This window comes from Dufourea novaeangliae, unplaced genomic scaffold (genome assembly GCF_001272555.1).
Source record: "Dufourea novaeangliae isolate 0120121106 unplaced genomic scaffold, ASM127255v1 scaffold14, whole genome shotgun sequence".
Classification (NCBI taxonomy): Eukaryota; Metazoa; Arthropoda; class Insecta; order Hymenoptera; family Halictidae; genus Dufourea; species Dufourea novaeangliae.
The window spans coordinates 1,496,874-1,521,555 of record NW_015373890.1 but is presented as its reverse complement, the minus strand read 5'-3'; the positions used below and the strand labels follow the sequence as shown (position 1 = coordinate 1,521,555).

Below are 24,682 nucleotides of genomic sequence, written 5' to 3'. Positions count from 1 at the left end.
CCCCCCCCCCCCCGGCCCAGGCGTTTCTCAAACGAGTATCGCGAAAGTGAGAGAGTCCACGGCCACCGTCAACGTGCATCCATTTCTGCACAAGGCTTGGATACATGCACAACGGGGTCGACGTGTACCGCTGGTTGTCTAACGATAATCGGAGACCGGTTGCTTTGTTCGTGGCCACGCGAGGAAATTGGTCCGAGAAGATTGGTCTGCGTTAATCCTATAACCGGGAAATTCCGATTTCCACCGATGACCTCTACGGGGAAATACGGGCGGTACGGGAACATTGGCACCCGCCGAACGTGCTTCAAGTCAAACACATCTACGACCACACTCTGTTACGGTGAGAACGAAACGCTCGATTCCTGTCGACGGGGAGCACGTTTTAAAAAGCATTTAACCATTTCGCTGTGACAGATCCTCCAACGAATTTGGTCATCTTGGGTGGCAGGGGTGGAGGGAGGTTTTGCTGAAGAGTTCGTGTCTTTGTTAATGGAATAGGTTAAGCTTCTAATTTCTGGTGAATGTGGAATTTGATTGTGATGTACATAGTTGCGGGGTTTTATCCTTTTCGAAAATGATGAGACAGTACTCTCCCCTTCGTAAGTACAGTAAAATCTGGATTAGTACCCGAAAATTGGAACTTGGATCGTTTCTAAATCTTTATCGATTCTAAATATAGAATCAACGCTGAACGTAGAAAAGGACAGCGAGTGAAAAAGAAAGAGGTGACGAGCATGGCGACACCAGTGTAACCGTGTAATTTTGTTATTTTTAATTATTTTTCAATTTTCAATAAAACTTTTACTAATATGTTTGTGAGATTTTTCTGATTAAAACAAGACTAAACGCGATATAATTTAAATGATATTTACTTATTGATATTGATTAAGTGCCATAAATGATCAATAAGTACATATAATCCAAATTATATCTGTTTAGTATTATTTTAATCAGACAAATTTCACAAATACGTTAATAGAAGTTTTAATGAAAAATAATAAAAGATAGGCATGTAATCTTTTCCAGGGGGAACACTTGCAGGTACTAGTCCAGATAATACTGTATTAAGAACTTACCACACTGCCAGAATTCTTAATGATGTACCGTATGACAAATTTTATTCTAACTTCAGATTATTATTCCCAGCAATTGGTAACTAAAATTCCTAGATCGTAACTTCCTTAAATTTTCTAGCATAGCGAGGGAATTCCTACTTGCTTCAATGCCCCAGATTAATTCCAATTTTGTAACGGGGAGCATAGATTCCTGAGTAGATTACGTTTAAAAACAGGAACGCCGTGTCCGATTTTAAGTCGTCCCCTTCGATTAATTACGTGATCCCAGTAAAATCTTCTTCGTTCCCTCCACCAAATGAAAATGTTCCGGAACACGGATCGATTTTCTTATCGGCGCTAATTACAACCGTGTATTTTTATCGCAAATTCTCCATCCGTTCGTCGTCATTCCTCGTTACATCCCGTGAAAAGCAGAACGTGGAAAGGGGAATGCATCACATCTCTCCCTCATCACCGTTTCTCCGTTGCGCGCGTACATCAACGGCCGCCCGTCCGTTCCTCCGTCTGCTTTATGCCGGGCATTTTTCATTTTTTATCATAACGTCGATTCGCGTGCCGCCGAAAAAAAATGAGACCAGAGAAAACGGGGACGCGGCGGAGAGCCGACTTCCGGACAAACAGCTCGGCCCGACGATATGACGCTTTCTCCGTGGGGATGCATCGACCCCCGACCTGTAAACGTCGTTTCTTCAGCCCTCCTTGTGTGCACTCTGGAATCGTACCTAAGAACGTTTAGCGACAACACACTAGCGAATTCGTGATCCAGATAGAAAAAGCATCGAGCAACGAACGAAAAAATAGAAAGAAAAAGAACTTGTCGCCTGTCGCATGCGTTCGGTACAATTCATAAATTTTAATCGGAACTTCTTTAAAATGAAATAATCGTATACTCTCTGCTATTGTCATTTTACTGTTTAAATTCAAAGCCACTGGGAGAATATTGTTTATAAAAATAATTAAGTATTGTAGAAAGTGTTCCACTAAAATAGAAAGAAAAAGAACTTGTCGCGCGCATTTGTTAAAGAAATCAGGCCCACCGTTGTGCAACTATTGCAACCCGACACTGTCGAAAATCCACTTGCTGTATGAGTGGTAGAAGATTCGAAGGACAGCAACAAAAAATACAAACGTGACCCAAACACATCGTTGACGTACCAAGCCACGGTAAAGATACCCTCGACTACGTAAAAGAAACCCAAATGTATACCACAAAATCTAACAACAAGATCTAGATGTCTCCTAATTTTTTGGCTAGGGAGTGTAAATGATTTTTACATAAAATCCCCGAAATTTCTGATAATACCTTCTACATTCTACGTATTATAGACAGACGTAGTTATACATACTACAGTGTCTCTATTCATCTTCTATTATTCGGAAAAATTGTTGCACCCATCTCCAGTCCAGGGAATGATGTGCCGGCCATAAAGTCGAGTCATGGGGGACGAGGAGAAGGAGAGGATCGGCGAGAGGAAGGTGTATCGCCTGGATCTTCTCGGGCCTGTGCTCCTGAAAAAGTTATTTAACCAGAATTCCACAACTTTTACGTTTCCATGGAACGCGTATTCACGGCCGTGGAACGACTCCCTGTTTCACTCGATGACGCTTGTTGTACGTTGCCGGTCGAAATTACGACCGGCGACGCAAGAAGGCACCAAGACAGTTTATTCGCCCCGCGCCCACGGAATATGCTTTTGTTCTTGCCTCTCGCGGCTCGCATAACACAGAAATTCGCGGCAATTTACGGCGGACTGGATTCCCCCTGGCCTGAAGTTCCGAGAGAGAAAGAGAGAGAAAGAAAAAAAAAAGAACGAGTTGCGAAAGTTCGCGAATACACGGAGAACGACTGGTTAAATGACGTTTTATCCGTTTGGCTTTGGAATGCACCCTGGAAGAGGATACGTGTCCTCTCTATTATTTTGTATTAACATTCGAATATCGATAAATTCCTACGGGACAGGATAGCGGAGCGTTTGGTTTTTGTAAAAAAAATTTAAACTTTGCCTGTACTCTCTTGGGGGTCCTCCGTGACTTCTTGAGGATCTTGAAGGTGCTTCGGTGCCTCATAGAGTTTCTCGGTGAGTTTACGGGTCTTCCTGTGTCTTCCAGGGCCCCTTGTAGCTGTTCATGATAGGTTCACTTATTAATACTGAAATTAGATATATATTTATATCTAACTTTTGAAAATATACAAATTAACAAATTAACACATTTCTTCACTTACATGTTACGGTTGACGTTGTAGAAGATCTGAGAAATTGCATTGCTTTAACATGTTAATCGTCGCTATAAGAGTATTCTAACATTATACATACTAACTCATTCTGACTGCTTTGGTAGTTTCAGTGATAAATACGCTGGCACCTGTACAGGTATCTATAAAGATACACTAAATTACCCACTCCTTCGTTTAAATATCATCCTGCTTTATCTCTCTGTCTCTAATTAACTTTAAAGCATTATACTGGTCGAAGTTAGTTAGAGACAGTTCAAGCACTTTTTTGTTCATAACTTTTTAATGACCAATGATATGCGGTTTAAACCTTTTGAAGGTTACTCAGGAGGGTGATCTTGATAAGATATCTCAAGGTCAGGGTCATCGGATGTGAGTGCTTTTCGGAAGCGTATCCCTCCCGATAAATTAAAAAAAGTAAAAAAAACTAATTTCTAAACTAATTTTTTTAAAAAAGTCTACAAATTTCGGGGTCGAGAATACGTTCCTTTGGACCAGGGTTTCCCAAACTTTCTCTGCAATGGAACACTTCGCAAACCCAGAAATTTTAACAGAACACGCAGCTTATTTTTTAGGTTCGGTAATTCCTACTAGTAAAAATTAAAAAAAAATGTTATTAAAAAATTTATTTAGTAATTATTTTTAAATATAAAACTATAATATAATATAAACATAAAAATATGAATAAATAAAGCTCTTAATGACCTTGATTAAACCTTTCCAAATTGTCGCGGAACACAGTTTGGGAAACCCAGCTTTGGACGATACCGGGTGGCAAAATCGCGTTTCTTTGATTCATAACGGCGAACGTCCAACTTAGCGAGCTTCCCGATAAAGCATGTAACGATCGGCCGGAATAACGAGAAGAAGAGGGGGAAACGTCCAGGAGATATTTTTTCGCAGAAACAATCTTAGCTCTCGGAACGATACGGCCTGTTCTTTGTCCGGATAAAGGAGGTACGGAGGCGAGAGGGGTGGGGTGGGGGAAGAGGGATAAAAAGCGACGCTTTAAAGCTCGCCCCCGATGAGAATCGTTCGTCGGACGAGCAGACACTACGTCGGCGACGAAGTTCGGACAAAAAACTCGCCGCGAACCATTCTTGCCGGATATACAACAGCCGCGTTGGAAACGTAGCACGTCGTTGAAAACGTACATAGGACCATGGTCCCTTTGTGATCGAAATTATGGTTCGATGTCCACGAATGGCTCGACGATTCGCCCGGACGAGACGTTTATTTTTCGCAGAATTTATCTCTTGTCAGGGAACCCTTTGAAAACGGATAACGCTCTTTATCGATCGATATGGTGACGGACAAACGCGTGTACAAAAACAGTTTCGAATAGTTTTTACGTGTTTATGGAAATTTATATTCTTGTAGGGTAATTTACAGACATTGCGTGGATACTTGCTTCTTCCGCTGACTGTTTTATTCCACCAGGAAGAAAGAAGAACGATATTAAATTATGTGAAAATTTTTCTTTCACTATATGTATACGGTGGGTTAAAAAGGTATTCGCATATCCTTTAAAACAGAAAAACCTTTTTGAAATTCGACCAAGTGACTTGAGTTTTGTTGGGAAGTTAGAAGGATTAGTTTACTAATGTTAATAAATGTTGAAAAAGTAGCAATTGGTCGGACTCGCGAAGATAATTCCAAATCTCTTTACATTATGCATTATAATTCCATTGTTATTATTACAATATCCGAATGAACGTGTCAATAACACTGAATTTAAATATGATCTAACGCACATTATTTTTAACTCAAGCCCCTGATCATAACGAGCCTCACTCTATTAACAATAATCAAACTTCTTTCTTTGTCCTACAAAAGAAAATTTCCAGATAAGCTTATGATGGTAAAGTCGCCATTATTTCTTACGGAAAGTCTAAATGTTCACCGTCGTTTATGCGTTCATTCAGTCTGTCCAAAGCGTGTCACTCTCAAAGAAGACCAGACAACATCCGTCTCGCAAAAGACAGCTGATAATCGGAACACAGGGGGATTTAGAAATTTGTCTCGATTAAAATCGGTACGACACGCTCGTTTCGGTTTGTCTCACAGGCAAACAAACGACTGTTCCCCTCTCCCCCTCACGGATAATTTATGAGAATTCCGTGAAACCAGCGTTACCATTGTCCCGCAGCCGTTCTTTAACGTTATTATACGCGGTCCCGGGGCGCGAAAACTTCTGCCACTTCGATGACGCACGTAGCCAGGGGAGGTCGTGGGTTAACGCTGCGCCAACCAGAATCTCGAGTGGCTCCGGTTACTCGAACTCTCGTTTAACTTTCGGCGAGAGTCGAGTCACGCGAGTGATTCGCGGCACATTTCCACCTTTGCCCCTATTAGACAACACGGAGATCCCAACCCGAAAGAGATCCTGTTTTAAAACGCAAATCCTGGCTCTGGCGACTAATTGGGCTCATTCAGTTAGGACCAACATGTACCCTGTAGATAAGATAGACCACCTAATAGATACTATGTACATTTTGTACCACCTGCTAATCGATGAATTGTGATTAAAGGGCAATTTATATAATTCTTCATGGGAAAGGAGATGATTAATACCGACACAGTGAGATAATTAACTCAGGGGATCCATGAACTAGAATTATAGTGATCAACAAACTGTACCATGGCAGTAGAAAAATAGTACTTAACCCAGATCTCCACCTAGTGGGTGGACAAAGCCGAAGCCATTGTAAATTAGTCGTTTTTTTACAACTAGTGTTGATAATTGTGTATATACAGTATAACCTCGATTATCGGAACGAACAGAGAGACAAATGTGTTCGGATAATAGAACAATTTTTTCGACCAGTTTGATAGTTCAACAGTTATGATTTATTGAACCAAATGTTGTCACTATACTTCAAGCAGCTGTAAAATCAACAATTTAAAAAATTTGTTTAAATCCTACGAGAGACATTCACTAAATACTACAACATATCCCAGTTTAACGAAAATCTGAGATGTTACTCCATAATGGAATGGCCCTATATCATCACCATTGACCGCGCCGAGAAGCACGAACAACAAAAACACCAAGAGAAATAAATATTAACCGGACCACAATGGGCGGTAATTGAATCATGAATAATTTAACGATCGTTTCTCCAATATTTACACGTATTCGTGTCGCGTGGGAGAAGGGCCTTGGATCGATCCGATCCCGTTTAAAAATCTAGACGTCGCGGGAGCCGTAGGTGTGTACGGGAACGTTAATGGGCCACGGGGCCGTTAATAAATCACCGTGGCGGTGGTGTGTGGGCCTCGTCAACGTTAAATCGGCGGCTAATTGCCACGGCCGAGAATTTAGTTTAATTCGGTTCAGCCCGGCGACCGGCCGGCCAAGTGGTCGGTGTTTTCAGCGATCCCCCAAGAGGGACGGGATTCCTAAACCACCACCGCCTACCCGCAACTGTGTATTAAGCCACTAAATACTTCAGCAACCCGTTATTCCATGTCGCGTCAGGAATACGCACACCCACCCTCCAATTAAATTCTATTATCCACCTTCCGGCAGATTTGACGGTTAATCTTGCGATCATTGGACCAGCCAAAGCGGATCAATCGCTGCACGCAAAACGAGCGGTGTTTAACGCGTGAACGTCGGTTATATTATTCTTGTAATTGATGGTGAACGGATTATAATGCGACTGGAGACCTTTGGCATAATTCAAAAGAGAAATCGAAGGGTTCGTTTCGAAACCAACGGTGGAAATATTTGAAAATTGCTTGAAGTAACTGGACAATTTTATTTCATTCCTTGATTATAATAATAGAAGTTCTGTTACTGAACTTTTTTATGGTGTAAAGACAGTCCATCGAATCTGAGTAAATATAATTAAAAGAAGAAGCCTGTCGTCATAGAAATAGATTTGCGAGTCACTGTATTCTGGACGATCACTTCGAACACTTGCACGGAATACTCCATAGCAATACTATCTAAACAGCTGTCCAACAAACACGGAGATTAATCCTCCGATCCATCTCCTCCTAAATCATGTAGGAGCTAATGTCTCCCGCCTCAAAGAGACGTTACAACCATTTGCGCGACATATTCCCGGCAGAATCCTACTGAACCACCAATTACGTAATTAATCGTACAATCTAAATCCTGTTCTAAGCGATACAAGAATTAATTCCGCCTGTGCCAGACGGGTACAGAGCCCCTTTATCGAAACGTTTATTACAATATCGAAACCAAACGAAATCCTAATCTAGTTATTCCATTCATAAGTCGCTCCTTTCTCATCGCGTAAATTCCACTCTTTAAAAGAGCAACGTATCCTCCTAATTACCCGCGGGAAGACAAATGATCGTCGAGAAGAACAGTACACGCGGAAAGGGAACGAAACAACGGGGTTTTATGGAACGGTGGGCACGCGTTCATCAAGCAACCGTACCGTCCGCCATTATGGGGGCTTTCACAACGGGCACAACATCGAGGAAGAATGATCGGGCAGGCTCGGTGGTACGTATATGTATATGTAGCCATCCGTGTGCGCAGGGTTCTACAGAGTGTTCCAAAAAAATGGGACAATCCACAACGTGCATATTCCTCGTGCAAATACGAGTCGAAAAGTCCTTTACCGTTTTGCAATCCGAAGCTCTATTTCCGAGATATTAGCAGTTAAACGAACTCCAATCAGCTGAGCGGTGGGCCACACGTACGCGCAGATACAGTCAAGAAGCAGACGCCAGTGGCTTGGGTCGTGCGCTTCTTGACTCTGCTGCGCGTACGTGTGACCCACCGCTCAGCTGTTTGGAGTTAGTGTAACCAATAATATCTCGAAAATGGAGCTTCAGATTACAAAACGGTAAAGGACTTTTCGATTTGTATTTGCATGTGGAATATGCATGTTATGGATCGCCCTATCTTTTTGGGACACCCTGTATATACGTACGAGGAAAACGTACGCGCCACTCGTCGTGTATCGGGCCAGGAAGTTTCAAAACTGCTACTGTGACGCACGATCGATGGATCCGTCTGGCGACTCGGGCGAACACTTTCACCGTACGGACACGCGCGATGTACCGGAAATTGAAAAAGTCCACGTCGATTAGTCCAATTGCTCCGAAGACTTTTCTCCTGTTTCCAATCCCGCGCCCATCCCCCTCTCCTCGACCAATAGAGAAATTTCAGGGATACTTTCACAGCAGAAATATACACGATTTAAATCGTTTTCCGAACATTTTGATCCGGGGTTAAAAACGGGATATTTTTTTTATATTCAGCGTTTTTGAAATTTGAGATTTTATCAAGGACAGCTTTGATCTTGTATTTGTACGTCCTCCTTTTCATTAACATTTATCCAACTTTTACGAGACTTCCAGCTCGATCGATGTCCAGATGAAAGGCGAAAAGCACTCGATTTTGATTCGTGACCGGAACACGGTATCCTCGCAAAGATCGTGTAATTCGAATTTCCAAAGCAGAGGAGAGAGCTTTGGCGATATTAAAAATCTACATCGTCGATGATCGCGACGTCTGTCGAAGTCGTTCCCACATCCTTTCATCCCGAGTCGATGAAAATATCCGTTTTTTTTTTCTTCCATAAAAAGGCATGCAAATATTAGGATTACCGTGGGCATACATGAATTTTAAGCGCTCCCAACGACCTCTCGGGTTGCCTCTTCTCTCCGTGGAGATGTCGGGGTTAATAACATTTCGTCGGACCGCGGGATTTTCCGTCCGAGGGAACGTGCAGTGATCTTGAACGATATCGCGAGTGAACAATTTTATTTTACTCGGATTGAGATATAAGATGGAATGTAGTCGTATCGCAAATAAGATCTTGGAACTGGTAAATATGAAATAAATATATAAGGACAATTGAAGACTGGTGCAAAAAACGATCGTCTCTATTTTTGGCTATTTTTAGATTGAACGTATTTTATTGATCAAAAAGATCTATCGTTTAGTGTGGCCGACAATTAAAAGCGTTTAATATTATGGTTACTGTATAGAAATAATGAAAACTTTCTACATACTAATTTATCCTTTATACATCAATACAAACTTAATAAATTATTCACATTACGTACTTGTGTGGTACAAAAATCAATCATCTTCATAAGATAATAAATTTTATAAAAAGATTAATTTGAAAGAAAGGTGAAAAACAATATAAGATATGACTTATATAAGTACAACAAACTATGAATAAAAAGAAGAGAAAGAACGGAATTTCTAATTTTTGGCAAAGATTTTTTACTTCCTGAAATGAAGGCCTTGATTAAGAAATCGTACAAAAAATATAAAATTTCTACATAATAAAATATTCCTTTTAATAATTTCAATCACAATCGTCAGACAATATTTCGTACGAAACTCAGGGTATACTTCGGCCGTCATTACGTAACATAATGGCGTGCTGCCGCCAAACGAGACCGTCTCTGTTATCGCGTCTCAATTGATTCTATTTTTTTTTTTCCATTTCCAGATGGGTAGCCGGCGAATGGAGTATGTGCAGCGCGAGCTGCGGCGGTGGATCCAGGACCAGAGCCATTTTCTGCACGGAGGAGAACGGCAATGAGACTACAAAGGTAAATAAGGGGTGGGGTGGGTCGGAATAGAGATAATTTAAATACGCGAGAAATCCCTTTATATTAAATTCCGGGATTTCGGCCGGGATCCCGGACCCCATTTCCCGTGCTTTCCGTGAAAAACTCACCGCCGCGGTGTTTCCCAACTCGGCGGCGTGTAAGGAGGACGAGAAAGAGAAGACAAGGAAAGAAAAAATAATTTCCCCCTTATATATCGTCCGTGTTTCATTTTATCGTCCCGTACGAAGATTCGACAAGATTCTCCCCACCGAAAGCTTATATCTTTATTCGTCACGCCTGGAGGATTTATTGCCGCGGACCGTACTTGGACGACGATCACAGGACACGATAACGAGAATCTAGTCGAAATTCCTTCTCCTTTTAACGCAATATACAGGGTTATTACAAATGATTCATCAGGTTTTAACACTTGACTAAAACTTGGACAATTTCTATTTCTTTGCATGTTAATATTCATTATTTTACGTGTAATAGGTACTTCGTGAAATATAGTTTTTGTAAAACCCAATGAATGTACTAACCCTGTATTTAAGTTCGCGACCCGGTTTCGGACTTTTTACAGTTTATAATCACCGTTGTGGCTCGACCAGCCACGTTTGCCTAAGATCTTCGACGAGTTCGTCCCCTTCCCCTGTGGGTTACACAGCGTATAAATAGGTTAATAATTTCCTTCATTTTTGAGGATTCACAACGTGCTCAGCCACTAGAATTGTCGTACAGATATACACGTCCAGCCATCCATCCATTTCGGTGCCTACGACAGCCTCGGAAAAGCCCACGAACCCTAACCCAGTTCGGTTCGTTTAAACTGGAAGGGCCGCTCGTGGTTCTCTGTCAACCACCGTAAAATCCTCTGATCCGAGACTCGGCGAGCGCCTAGAGTACACACACATATAGATCTAAAATATATATGGTAGGACGTACCTGTGCACCGCGAGGATTTCCATCTCCCTGACTTCGGTCTAGCTTTGCCTCGAAAAACGGTTAGATGACTCTCCGGACGGTAATAGAGGGTGTAATACGTGTAATAATGTTCCGCGAGCCGTACGATTATTAGATGACTATCAGATAAATTAATGTTCCTGTAAAATGTGAGACCTCCGAAAGACTCTTGATAGTGAAGTTTTATGGTTAGGTACAGCTCGTCGTGAAGATAACAAAGTTAAACTGTCTTCTAATAATTATTCATTGTGAATGTAGATATTTGAAACGGTACGCATAATTTCATTAATTATATCATAAAAAGATATAGATAAATTTGTTTTTTTTTTCCGAAGCCGAGTCTATGCTTAGCTTCTGTTCACTCTGTTTTGATTGGTTCTAGAGGAATCCCCTCCAGTGGTGGGGATAACACCGGTGCTCGTGTCGCATTCATGAACGAATTACTGTACTTTGGACGATTTTTAAAATTTTATTAGTCAAGCAATGGGTTAATATTAAACCCTCCCCCCCTGGACGAACCACTCGAGGCAAAGATGAATCATGTGTAAGCTTTACATTCTTGTTGTTACAGCTGCCCGACCACAAGTGCAGCGGCGTACACAAGCCCCGCAACCAGGAGACTTGTAACACCATCTCCTGCCCCATGTGGGAGACCAATAAATGGAGCGAGGTGAGTAAAGGGGGAATCTCGGGCTGCCGGAACTGAGGAATCCGTACGCGCGCGCCATGAACATGCAAAACGGGGTTCGGGAGGTTACACGGGTACAGACACGCGAGAGTCATTCGGCTGACGGAGGAAGAAATTTAGGGCTTTACGAGACGCCACCGGGGAAAGGAGTATTTATTGCCGTCTGGTGTGACGGTCCCTCGACCGTGGGGGTTAAGGGCGGCCACATTTATTATCGTTTCAGAGATGAATCCACTAGTCGCTGGATCGTAGGAATCGCGAGTGCTCATTTCTGACCTTTATCACTCGAGGAAAATTCGTCCCTCACACCGTCTTAATGAAACGTCCGATGAATTGTTTTTCTTTCGTCCATCTGATAGGGATCCTATCCTTCACCGAAGGATAATCTTGTACACGACGAAGATTGCATCTTCTGCTCGAAGATTGATAACTTCTTTTTTTTTTTTTTGAGACCACGTGTCCGGGTCACGCGATAGAGCCCCGTTTCGCGCGGTATAAACACGAAACGGTATAATTCCTATTCCGGACGGGGTTACCGGTGTTATACGAGTTAGGAACGAACCTTTTGTCTCGTTGAAAGGGCGTTAACGGGTCCCAACGACGAGGCCAGATGAACGTGTAACGTTTCTCTATCCGGTTATGTCTGTCTATTCGTATCAGGAAATCCGATTTCCTCCGGGAACAGTAAACAGGTCGGGGCTGATTGTTGCAAAGGGAAATGAAACTCGTTCTGCAATTTGCTTTGTGCGAGCCGGTTGTTTTGTTATCGCGTTCCGACCGGGGCTAACGTTCGACCAGCCACACGAGGTTGCGTCCAATTCTCTTGTTTCTTCCGTAATCGTTCGTGAATTTTTTTTCACGCCGGGGACACGGATCGTCGGATACGAAATTTGTCATTTTACGCGAGACTTGCAAGGTGAAAGGACAAGACGATCTAAAGTGTTTCACTGTGCTTACCATAGACGTATAGTAACGAAACTGCGCATTCGGCTGAAAGGCAGTTAAATATTAGAAAGAAATAGCCTGCTTTAGGTCATGTTGGAAGGATATACATAAGGTGTATATCCTCACATCATGATTTAGGTCACAATTCTGCTTTCATTTGACATTCACGCGTCGTTAGAAAAAAATAGATTGGTGACCGTACAGCAGCTAAGTTTTTCTAATTTTTGTGAACTTGTCGAAGAACTACTTCCTCACCGATTTCGATGATTTTTAAATATATTGCAGAAATCAACATTCTGAGCAACGTTTTCTTTTCACGAAAATGTCGGTCGACCCTAATTTCTGAGATATTCGTACAAAACTGTTGGTACCATTACTTTCCCTTTTTGGGTGCGTAGTTAAGACTGGATGGTGTGTGGGGAGATATTGAGTCCGTGGTTAGCACAACGTGGTGACTTGGTTAACACGTTTGTTCATTGCATTCCATTTCTACTTATTTCCAGCATAGATATGTATGACAAATTTTTTTTGTTAATAACGTTTTAAGAAACAACGACCAACGGCTAAAACCCTCTAAAGGTCACTTAAGTGGATGACCTGAACAACATATGACAAGGTCAAGATCATCGGAGATGGGTCTCCTAAACAGCAGTGCTATATTCACTATTGGTACCGACAGTTTTTTACGAAAATCTCGGAAATTAGGGCCAGCCGATATTTTCATGAAAGGAAAAAGTTGTTCAGAGTGTTGATATCTACAATATATTAAAAAATCATCGAAATCGGTGAGGAAAAAATTCTTCCACAAGTTGACTCTACTTTTTAACACGGAAGATGTAAGATATTCAGATGTCTAGGTATTATACGTTTATGGTACTTATACGACCAATGAATGATAATATTGGACGGATAAGGCGTGCGCCATTTTGCTTTCCACGGAACATTCCAAGAGAGTAGTGTGCAGGAGCACGGAGGCTTCTGTTCCGACATTTTCTTCCTCTGTTCGCGAAACGTCCTGATATCGAGTCAGACACGGAGTTATTGACGTTGAAGAAAATTTGAACTGACGCGCGCCGCAAAGATCGACCAAAGGGGTCGAACATCGGTTACGCATACGAAACTTCGATGCTTCGGGGCGAACTTTAAGAATTGCGTAATTCCGCGAGCTGTTCGTGTCCCGTGGAATGGAGCAAGTTTTGAAGTTGAAGTGTTCAAAATGGAAGGAACTTCTCGCTACTTTTAATGCAGCCGGAACAAAACTGGCGTACTGTAAAGAAAACAGGAACAGGATGTTTCATAAACTTCTGTAGAGATTTCGTGTAATCACCGTGTAGAGGAGACCACCGACAATCTTAACAATTTGTCTTCTTGAGTCTGTAACTTCTGAATTTTGTAGAATTTTTTAAAAATTCGTGCAAGATGACAAGCCTTGATTATTGGACAATACGGTCAAATTTAAAAACGTTGGAATATGTTGCACCAGTTTTTTTAAATAAGACTTTCTTTAAAATGACTCATTTGTTAATTTTGTCCCTAAACATAGGGACGATTGGAACACTATCTAATTTGAAAAAAAAAACAATTAATAGAAGAGATGCTTCTAAATGATACTTTTATTTATTTTATAGATAGACATAAACATAAATGTAGTTTACGGAATCGAAACAAGAAGGTACATAATTTAAAGGAATAATACTAGCTTACTTTTTGGAGTATCATTTCAATTTCAATAGGATAGTTTTATTAGGAAAACCGCTTACTGCTGCGCGTTGGCAGCAACTAAGGTGGAGGGCAGATGGAATTGGTGTATAAAAATGAAAGGAGACAATTGTTGGTCGATTAGTATTTATTTTATGACAATTGTTACATTCGTCCCGTGATACGTTTACAAATTTCGCCCTTCCTAAGGTTTTTTGGTTCTTGTTCGACAACTAATCTACATTACAGTCTGACAAAAATTGTATAGTCACTTCGGAACCGTAATTACGAACCCCTATTACCACTTTTTCATAAAAGTTTATACAAACAAAATCAAAAATGTAAATGCAAGAAAGTGCATCTTTAACTTTTCAAAAAAATTGTTCCCAATGTTGGTCCCCCTTAGATTTAATTCTAGAACAGTTTTTGTTGATTGAAAAAAATCATCTAGTTGACTTTTATATGTTTACGAAATGTTTTATTTATGAATTTGAAAATAATGTTTTCCTTGAGTAAAACTAAAACAAAAACTAAACAATAAGATCGTATGCAGTAATCGCACAGAGACTTCTTTGTTTAACGTGTAGCTATGCGAAATTTCATACACCTACGGACCGATTCGGATGATTTTTCATCTCCTGCACGCGAACCACGGGCGCACAGAACTAAGAGAATCCAGTGATTAATCTCCAGGCGACCTAATAGAAGCAATCTCGCGTCCTTTTACGGGTTCGGGGTGGTCGGCGTGCTCTTAATTCGCTCAAACGTTCTCGCCCCCGCTCTAACGACATTAACGCCTCTCGAGAGCGTCGCCGGAACTGGGACGAGCTCAAAGGACCTTCCGTATTCGGCGTGGCCCTGGCGAAAATTTCGTTTGAAATCGGATTTTCTCGAAAACCGAGGAATTCGTGCAAGCATAACCGCTGCTAGTGGATCCACCGATAATCGGGAAACGGGCAAAAAGCGAGGACACACACGTCTCAGCTCGTCAAGACGGAGGATAGATTTTCAGCGTGAAAACGCGCGCACGATTCGATGCGTGTCTGAGCTTCCAGCGAAAAATGCTCGCGGTTACACTTGTTTCACCGTCGTATATTCCTAAAGTGCTCGCGCGAAATTTCTCTGCTCGTCTTCCACGGTCCTCTTTCTCTTTCTACCCTCTTTGAAGACGTAACGGGCCGCGTCAACCACCGACATCAAACAGGACAATTTTGTCGTCAAACAACCCCCCGCGTCGCCGCCTCGTTCCAGGGACGCGCGCATCTTCTTGGACGTTCTTTCGCAGAAAAAAAGAGACACGACACACCTCTTCGTCTGCGATGAAAGGACGAAAAAACGTGTGGTCCTCGAGCAACGCTTCTGGTTCCAAGCGGCAACACGAGGAGGATGAGGACGCGCGCGTATACGAGACGAGGGGTTGCTGGAGCTTTTTGCATAATTTAACGGAATTCGCGAGTGAAAGGGGAAATATTACTTCACGGTCTGATTCGAATTATGAAAGAAATGAATTGGTGTGGTTCATTGTTTCGTGTTAACCTTTAAGCGCCGATTAAAATTGTAGCATTGCTTTTCTTTGAATTAAACTTGGTCTGAGGTAAACTCGAGTTAAGGGAATACACTCACGTGTCGCTTTATCATCATACAATTTAAACTAGTGGTTCCAAATTGATTTACATGCTTGTCTGATAAAGAATATAAGTTGTTAATTAAAATCTGAGTTTGGGTTAAATTGACCCGTACAGTGCAACAGGGTTAACGGATCAGGGAGGTTCTGTCAGTACCGAACAATAATATATAACAATTCTTTTTAACAGATTCGTGATTAGTAAAGTTTTGTTAAAATTTGCTTCGTGAGTGGCGATGTCAATGATACGAGACTAGTAAATATTCACTGAAACAAGGCCAGTAATATGCAAATGTAAAAAAGAATATTGTTACCTGAGAAATAATCAATAAACAATGCACGTGCCTGAATACGAGATTTCCCGTTACTAGTCGTCAATATCTTAATACCTTCAATTCACTATAGAAAATACACGAATAAGCAAAGTACATATTACAAAGAACCATTAGGATATTGATCGATCAAAGCCGACAAAATCTTCCCACTCCATCGAGAACAGGGTGACACTAATGTTATCATACTTCAAAGAAGTCACAGAACAGTTTCCTCTTAATTGAAACGCTAGAATTTCCCAAGGATGTTATACCTCTTCGCTCCCCATTTCATCGCCACGATCGGTAAACAAGGAGTCGCAAAATACGTAGCTCAAAGGCGGCGACGAGGAACGCACGCGGAAAAGAAGGACTCGCAGGATCTTGCGATGAGAGAGGCAATTTCACGACGTTTAAGGGGACATTTCACGAAAGCCTACGAGTGGAAGACAAACGAGCGGCATGTGAAAATATACAGGCGCGATAAGAGGCTACTAGCAGCAAGTAGTGCCGTAGGAAAGAGGCTAGACAAGATGGCGGGTGGCGGGGGGGAGGGGGGGTAGAACCGTGTGCATTCTCGCGGAAAACGCCTCGTCGTTGCTCGACGGGATTCATCTTTGCCAATTGCATTCACTACTGATGGGCCAGTTGAGGCTGGGAACTACTGATCTTTATACAAGGCGTCCAAAGATAGCTAAGACTCCCGAAAATGAAGGGTTCCTGGGATGATTTGAAACAACATTTTCCTTAGCAAAAATATTATCCGAGGCTTTGTTGGCGAGATATTAACGAAAAACCCCGACCAATCAGAGCGGATATATATAATTACGGCTAATGTTCTACCAATGCTTTCCATATACAGGGTGTCCCAAAAATGTCCTCCGACCCGGAAATGGGACACTCGGGGGGTGAATTGGAACAACTTTTTCCCTAGCAACAATGTAAACTGAGGCTTCGTTACCGAGATATTAACGAAAAACCGCGTCCAATCAGAGCGCGAGTTTATGTACCTACAAATCCTGCACAAGCACATTGAAATCGGAGGGGGGCAGATCTGAGCCTCCCCTTGTGAAGAAGAGTGAAAATCGATTTGAGACGCGGGCATTAAGAGGCTCGCCGCCAAGAGTGCGTCGTCGTCGTAACCGTACATTCCCTCGACATTCTCGCGTGGTAACGAATGCGATTCAGATACAAGGAAATGCACATTCAGGGTGGTTCGAACGACTCGGTGGCGCCTGTGGGAGAGTCCCTCCGTTTTGGCACGATCCTCGATGACCGACTCTCCCTCTCGCTCTCTCCGCTAGTGCCCACTTCTTGCCCGGTCGGGAAACGGTGTCCTGAAAAGCGCGATATCTGCTGGAAGCATTCCAGACATTTGGTTTCGGGAACGTCTGATTCCGTGCGTTTATGGAAACACAAGTCGACTACCAGCCCCCCACTCTGGACGCTTTACTCTCAGTCATTTACCTACGATTTCTATCTTCTCGCGTTATGTATCTATACTGCTCTTCCTTACACTATTAACACTTCTTAATTACAGACAATTCGTCTCTGAGATGAATAATCCGATAACGATGACTGTAACACTTTTAACACTTTACTAACCGATAGCCTATTGCACGATAGACTTTTAAATTTTAACGCTTATAGATAAGAAACCTACTAATTTACCTCTAGATCAGGCTTAAAGAAGAAATTTTTACATTATTGTATTAGAGTTCTTGCTATTTTTCATGAATCTATTTCACTACTGTGATCGAACTGTTTAATGATAGCTCATTGGCTGCTGATCATTGCATCTACTAAACCCTAAACCTAAGTCCATAACCAACCGAATGGTATTTTTCGTTTCCATTTTGGAAATAGTGTGCCACAAATTGAAGGTACAAGTCAAACGCTACTTATCAAAAGCTTCCAAAATTCTCCACTAGGTTTCATTACCAAAAGAAACCTTCAAATCCATTCCTGAAACGAGCGATCTCAGTGTAAGGGTTAAACTCATCAACAAACCCTGCATAAAATACAATACCCCTTGAAACTTTATAAAACAGTCGAGTAGTACACCGAGCGATAAACATTACAGTATCCCACAACCGTGGAAAATTCGCAAGTCTAGTCCATTATTTACCGGTGGTACGCAGCAACGCGTAAAGAACTCGTGGCCTCGTGTACGGTATCGCGCAACGAGGCGCTGTTTATTCGTGTTTTCCAGGTACACACACACTGTACGAACCGGTCCGGAGAGCGAGACATCATCGGGAACAGCGAGGGTGTTTCAGCGCAGGAAATTAAAGTGACTCGCCTTGCGCGCGCGCGCCGTTCCGTTTATATTCAGAGACAAACTGGAAACGGGTAAGAAAGTTTCTGAAGGGGAACGATAAAATTTTACGGCATCGTATCTCAGCCGGTCCGAGGCGAGGAACACGATGTGGAAGTCTTCCGAATGCACCGGAAAAGTGGCCTCGTGGTTCCGCTACTCGCCGACGAAGGCAGCCTCAGGACCAATGGAATAAGACTGCAATAAGAGGCGCAAAGAGACACGCGACAATAAAAGACAAGTTGATACAAGAAGGTCGTGGATCTATCTATCTCTCTCGAAACGGACGAACGTTGCAACCGGTACACAGGCCAAGTGGGAAAGATCAACCGAAAGGGAGATCCCCTTCCATCCAGTCGGGATCTCTAGCCGAGTTATGACTTATTCATGAGCCCGCTAAATGCGCTCGCGCATCCGTGGATATCGTATTTATTACTGTTACTCCGCGATACGTGAAAAGGCGAGGGCGATATCTCGCGGAATCGTGCGGACCCATAATGCGTGTCCCCACCACGGGCACGGAATATTTTAAGATCCGCCAGTCCGTCGATTACAGCTGGAAAGGATCCACCCGGTGGAGAGGAGAGAAAAAAACGACGGTCCCGGTCGCAAATTGAAAGTTAAATTTTTCTTTCTTTCGTCGCCCGCTGGGAGATTACTCTGTAGCTCTTCGGATCTTTTGCCTGTTGGTAGAGCGAGAGCCGCTTGGAGTGCTGTTAATTTAATCCTGACATGGTCGGGCACCGTGAACCAAGAACGTTAGATTCCCGAGAAACGATCGGTTATGGTGGAATTCTGTTCGTGGTTATGCTTGTGATAATGTACGACTCGTTAACGTTCGGACGGTGTAAGCATTGAGTCTAATCTGCGAGAAGAAATTGACTCGAGAATTCAGAGTGGTAGAACTGTATTTTGGGAACGTTGATATTCGGTACAGGATACCCTAGAGGGCGAAGAATCTAAGTACAGTGGACTCTTGACATATCAACGAATGGATCAAGGTTTTAAATTGAACTTAAGAACTAATAGAAATATAAAGTATCAGAAAAGTGGTCCCTTTTTTATCCAGTACTATAAGCCCCTAAAGTCTCAAACCCGTGCTTTTCGTACACTCTGTATACAAGCCCGTGTTGTCAAATAATGCAAATAGTTGCACGCGGACCAATCGGCGACCAGGAGTTTTCAGCTGCTCGTTCTTATCCGGTACCGATAACGACGGCCATAAACAGGATAGGTGCTTTCGAAAGACCGTGACACGAAAAATATATCTCCCCACCCCGCAGCCGCTTGGTCACGTTGTAAGGCGATAGTCCACGCGGTGTGATTTACGGCTCATCTCGCGCTTGATCGATACACAATGGCCGCGCGCCTTCTTTCCGACGGCGGAAATGGTGGCTCAGGCTGCCAGGAGCCGGGAGAGGAGATGGCGTCGGTATCCTTTTCGCCCAGCGATACATAAAGGCCCCTGGCCTCTTATGCCCGTCAGCACGGTAATGATTTCATCCGAGGCTGAGCGAGAGAGCAAACCGCCTCCTCCCACTCCACCCCCCACCTACCTCCGGAAGACAGGAATTGATAGATTTCTCTTTTGTGAGCTCAGGAGCCATGCAAATATTGAACTGAAAGCACAGGGCTCCTTAAAGCACTCCTTGCGATATCGGACCTCCTCCTCGAGCTTCCCCAATGGGGATGGGGTTGGATTCTTGGAGAAAGACGCTGATGTGGGGAGGGGAAAGGGATGAAAAGACGAGGAACGGAGGGGGTGGAACATCGGGGAGAAGATCGGGGTGGGTGGAAGTTGGAAAACAGAGGGAACCAGGAGGGAGGAAGAGGAAAGGGACGAAACGGTGGATGAAGGAAAAAACAAAGTGGAACAAAACAGAGGTAAAAGTGAAGGAAGTAATGATTGAAGGGAGGATTGTTTGGTGAAGCGAGGGAGTGTATACATTCAGTCTCGGAAGTACACACACTATAAGTTTGCAATATATTGCAGTGAAAACGATACTTCCGATAATGAATTGTTGGGTTGCTGGAAACCGTTGCGGTCCATGACGAGGATCGATTACGTGGGAATTCGATTCTGTAACTTGAATTTGTCTGTTTATGTGTCGGATGTGATGTTTGGCGGCGTAAAGCTTCCTATGGTGCTGTATAGGGATGTCAACGTATCCAGTAATTCGCGTAGTATGACCGGTACAAGCGATCAACGTGTCTGTTAATCGGCTGCGAATGAAACAAACTGTTCATCTTTCGAAACCATGAAGTATGCATACACTACCTGGCCAAAAATATGGGATTTGGCGTGATAATTGAAGAAAGAGAATAATATTATTTTATAACGATTTGATAAAAGTAATGTGCTAAAACTGGTTGGAAATGATTTATATATATACCGATTCCATAACTTTTATTGTATCGTAACAGAGTAATGAGTTACTGTTCCATCAACCGTGAACTCTGGTTCCACACTTTCGGCTGGTAGTGTATCTCGAGGTGTTCCAGAAGTTAATAATCAGTTACTTAAGATCAACTGCTTATAAAGCTACGTGGGTAACAATATTCAGAAAACTACAGAAAACTAATAAGCACAATCTAAATTTCCTCCAAAGGCAATTGAGTACTCCGTGTCATAATTGTGAAAAGTATTCGCTACCAGATTGATTAATAAACAGTCAACAGACAAACTTTTCACCAAAATTCATAGGAATAATAGCCCACTTAACTAGATTAAAAGGAAGTATCGATACAAAAAGAAAGACAGTACGCAATACCGCCGAAGAGATTTTATTAACGATATCAGTAGCATCGCGCATTTACAGATTGTCCTCGATCCTCTCTCATGGCCCGACCGTGCACAGAAAAGAAATCGACGTAAAACGACGCGAATGAAATGGGTTAAACAAGAAGACTCTGAAAAGAGGTGAAGAGAGGCAGAAGGTTGGAAAAGTAAAAAAGGTGATCGAGCCGAGAGGTGAAACGGGGACAGAAGCAAACACCGAACGGTGCTGGGGAGTGAGACAAGGAGGAGGGAGTTGAAAGAGAAGGCAGAGTGCCTAAGTCGAGCGGGTTTCCGCTTTTCCGTTCATGTCACCTTTCCACCTTCGACGTCTTGAACGATAGCTCCGGCATCCAAGGCCTTTTTGTCCCATCCGTCCTTCTCCGCTCCTGCCCCCTCCCCTCTTCCATCTAAACCGCTCAAGCTCCCCGCTCTTCGGGCTCCTTACTTTCCCGATCGGGCGGGACTTTATTCTGGCTGAGAGAAGTTTGAGGCCACCGGGTACCGCCTCGAACCGAGCGTCGCCCCATGAACAGGCACGCTGAAAATGGTACCTGCCACTTGAGATTCGGCTCCGATTTGGCCCGACATAAAAGGCGAATCCGATCGGTCCGGGATAGTGAAGAAGCCGGCGACACGGACGAGAGACCGACGGAGGCCAGACCGTGGAAAAGGACGACTTCGATCCTCTTTTGGTGCTAATCAATTCGGCTTGCCACTTCCGTACACTATCACAGACGGGAATTTGCCGTCGTTCTTTCGACTCCCTCCGTCTCGATGATCGCAAACACGCGACAGTTTGTGACAACTTTCCGATCACATTTCGAATAAATGGGAACAATATTTTTTGTTCCTGGATAGGTAGGGGAGACCAGGAGCTACTTGCCTGTAGGGGTAGGTCAATGTTGTCAGTTATTGTAAATTTTATTGTGCCACCAGTAGAGATTACTCTGTTATTACCAGTCCAATCGAAAATGTTTTTATCAGGTATAGTATGGTTTCAAGATAGCTTTAACGTGATTGTAGCAAATTTTTTATCAACCCATTTTTTTCATGATTTTTCGAGGTCACCTTCAATTTTGTGCAAATACACCTACAATTTTTTTACGCCTATCTGTTAGAGGATTTCAAGACAAATTCGGTAAGTATCATAACATAACATGTGTTAGGCGTAAAAAGATTATAGGAGTATTTGCAAAAAATTGAAGGTAACCTTGAAAAATCATGAAAAAAATGAGTTGACAAAAAATTTGCTATAATCACGTTACAGGTCTCTTGAAACCATGCTATACCTGATGAAAACATTTTCGATCGGACTGATAATAACAGAGTAATCTCTACTGATCACGATTCGTGGTTCACCCTGTATAGTTACAGTAGAATACACGTTAATAGAAATATTTTAACGTTTATTTGTTAGACGACCTATTGAAACAGTGTTTTTCTGTGTACATAAATAATTTAAAATTATATAGAATATTGAAGTCAGAATGATCGTTCGGGGCTGGTCGACTGGCAGGGCACCTCACCCCGATAATGATCTCCGCGGACTCGTGTTGCCCTGGGTAGATCTTTTAAATCTTTCGAACGTTAGTACCGGAATCTTGCGAATACCACTTACTATACTGAAATTAAATTCCACGGGTAGCGCCCACGAGAGTTTATTGTTCCATCGTTTTGCCTTTTTCTTTGTCTTCTCCCAGTTCGCCCTATTTCTATAGATTTTATCCGGGCCCGGGATGGTAGTATTATCTTGACCCCGTACTCTATTCCTATCCCCGCCCGTTTCGTAAAAGACGCGTTTCGAGTTAAGCTGTTCACATTCGGCGAAATAAAAGCTCGAAAATTAAACGAAACGCAGAGTTAACCTACCCCTTTTCTCAAGATATCTCCCCGAACAATAGCCACGGCCAGTCTGTGGTTCCTACGAGCAGGAAAATATCATTACTTATATTATCAGGTCCTTTCATAAGTCTTTTAAATGAACGAAACATTAATCAACCCGAGAGGCACGGTAAATTTCTTCCCGTCCGAATTAATTAATCAATGTCCCATTCGTGGAAATTGCTCGATTTATCTGAACCTCTCGCAATGAAAGAAACAGAACTTACGAAAGTGTATCTCTACGAAGTTTCGCGTATTTGTGAAAAGAACGTCAGGTTCTTCGTATAACTTTATCTGGATTCACGAGCTGTAATAGAAGCTTCGCTATCCTTTGACATTTTTCCCGAAAATACTTTACAAATGAATTTCCCTCTAACAGTAACTATGAAGGATCGAATAGCTGAATATCATTACAGCTCTATCGTTGCTTCGAAAGTAACACGTGAACAGAACAGCTCTGCAATTTACGGGATCGCGAGTGTATCAATCATTACACGCTATTAGAAGAGAATGCACCGAAGAAAATTCGATTTTTCCCGTCGGCCACGGAAAGCAGTAGAAAAGAACCCCTTAATTATTTCACCCGCGTTCCGGTTTCTTTCGCTGCATCACGCTCTCTCTCCACCCCCAGGCAGCTTCACGTTTCGAGGCAATTTGCCGGCAGCATGAAATTTACTTTTCCCCGGTTCTGATCGATAGTGTTCCGTGACCTGCGGCGTCGGCATCAGGACGAGGACAATCGAGTGCATGGACGCGGCCGGCTCGATCTCGAAGGACTGCGATCCAGCAGAACGACCGCACACCGAGCAGGAGTGCAAAACAGGCGTCGCCTGTCCGATATGTAAGTTTTATTTATGTTTACATTCCCCTTGCACCTTGATCCTGTACCATTTCCATGGCATTCTGGCCGCAAGAGCACGCATATGCAGGATGTTTCTGAACTGGGGGATACAATCCGAAAGAATGTGATATTACAGTCAGTGTACATCAAGTATGAATATCCGAAACTAAAAGCATCTACTTTAATATCAGATCACTTTGGCACACACTGGAATGTCTTCTCTTCCATTGTCAGTGTAATAATAATGACTAGACTGCGGATTTTTATGCAAAATTACATTTTTTAAAGTAATTTTTTAAGACAACAGCAAGGATAGGAATTTCTTTCTTCTCTGAAATATTTTATTGTGTTTAGAATAAAGTAGAAAATACATTGCACTGGAGGAAAGTTTTTTCTCTTTTGTATTACACAAATCCCTATTGACTATAAATGCATAAAATCCGCAGTCTAATAATGACACTTGTCTTCATCACAGAATACAGTGTAAAATTGAACCTAAAAGTATTCTGTAGGTGTATTTTAATTAGTACTATTTAAAGGGAGGGGTGCAGCGTGTAAGATCCTATATGCAATAAAACCTGATGAACACTATCGATGCGATAAATAAATCAGAAAAATTGGTTGTTCGTTACAAAAATAATAAACGGTAAAATTGCTTGTAGTAAATTGAAATAAAATACTATGTATATGTTAGCGAGAAGCCGTACAAATGTACGTTTCTCATCGTAACCGTAGCTTGACACTGATACGTACTTTCCTAAAAACGAA

At 42.5% G+C, this 24,682-nt stretch overlaps 1 protein-coding gene across 1 annotated transcript in view; it reads left to right on the top strand.

The window, feature by feature from the left end:
* The window catches only part of LOC107185929 (ADAMTS-like protein 3), a 52,966-nt gene that overhangs the window by 13,362 nt on the left and 14,922 nt on the right, over window positions 1-24,682 (top strand). Inside the window, exons 5-7 of the mRNA XM_015573709.1 lie at window positions 9,765-9,867; window positions 11,402-11,500; window positions 23,773-23,914. Coding sequence (XP_015429195.1) covers window positions 9,765-9,867; window positions 11,402-11,500; window positions 23,773-23,914 — 344 coding nt within the window. The remainder of the gene's footprint in view (window positions 1-9,764; window positions 9,868-11,401; window positions 11,501-23,772; window positions 23,915-24,682) is intronic.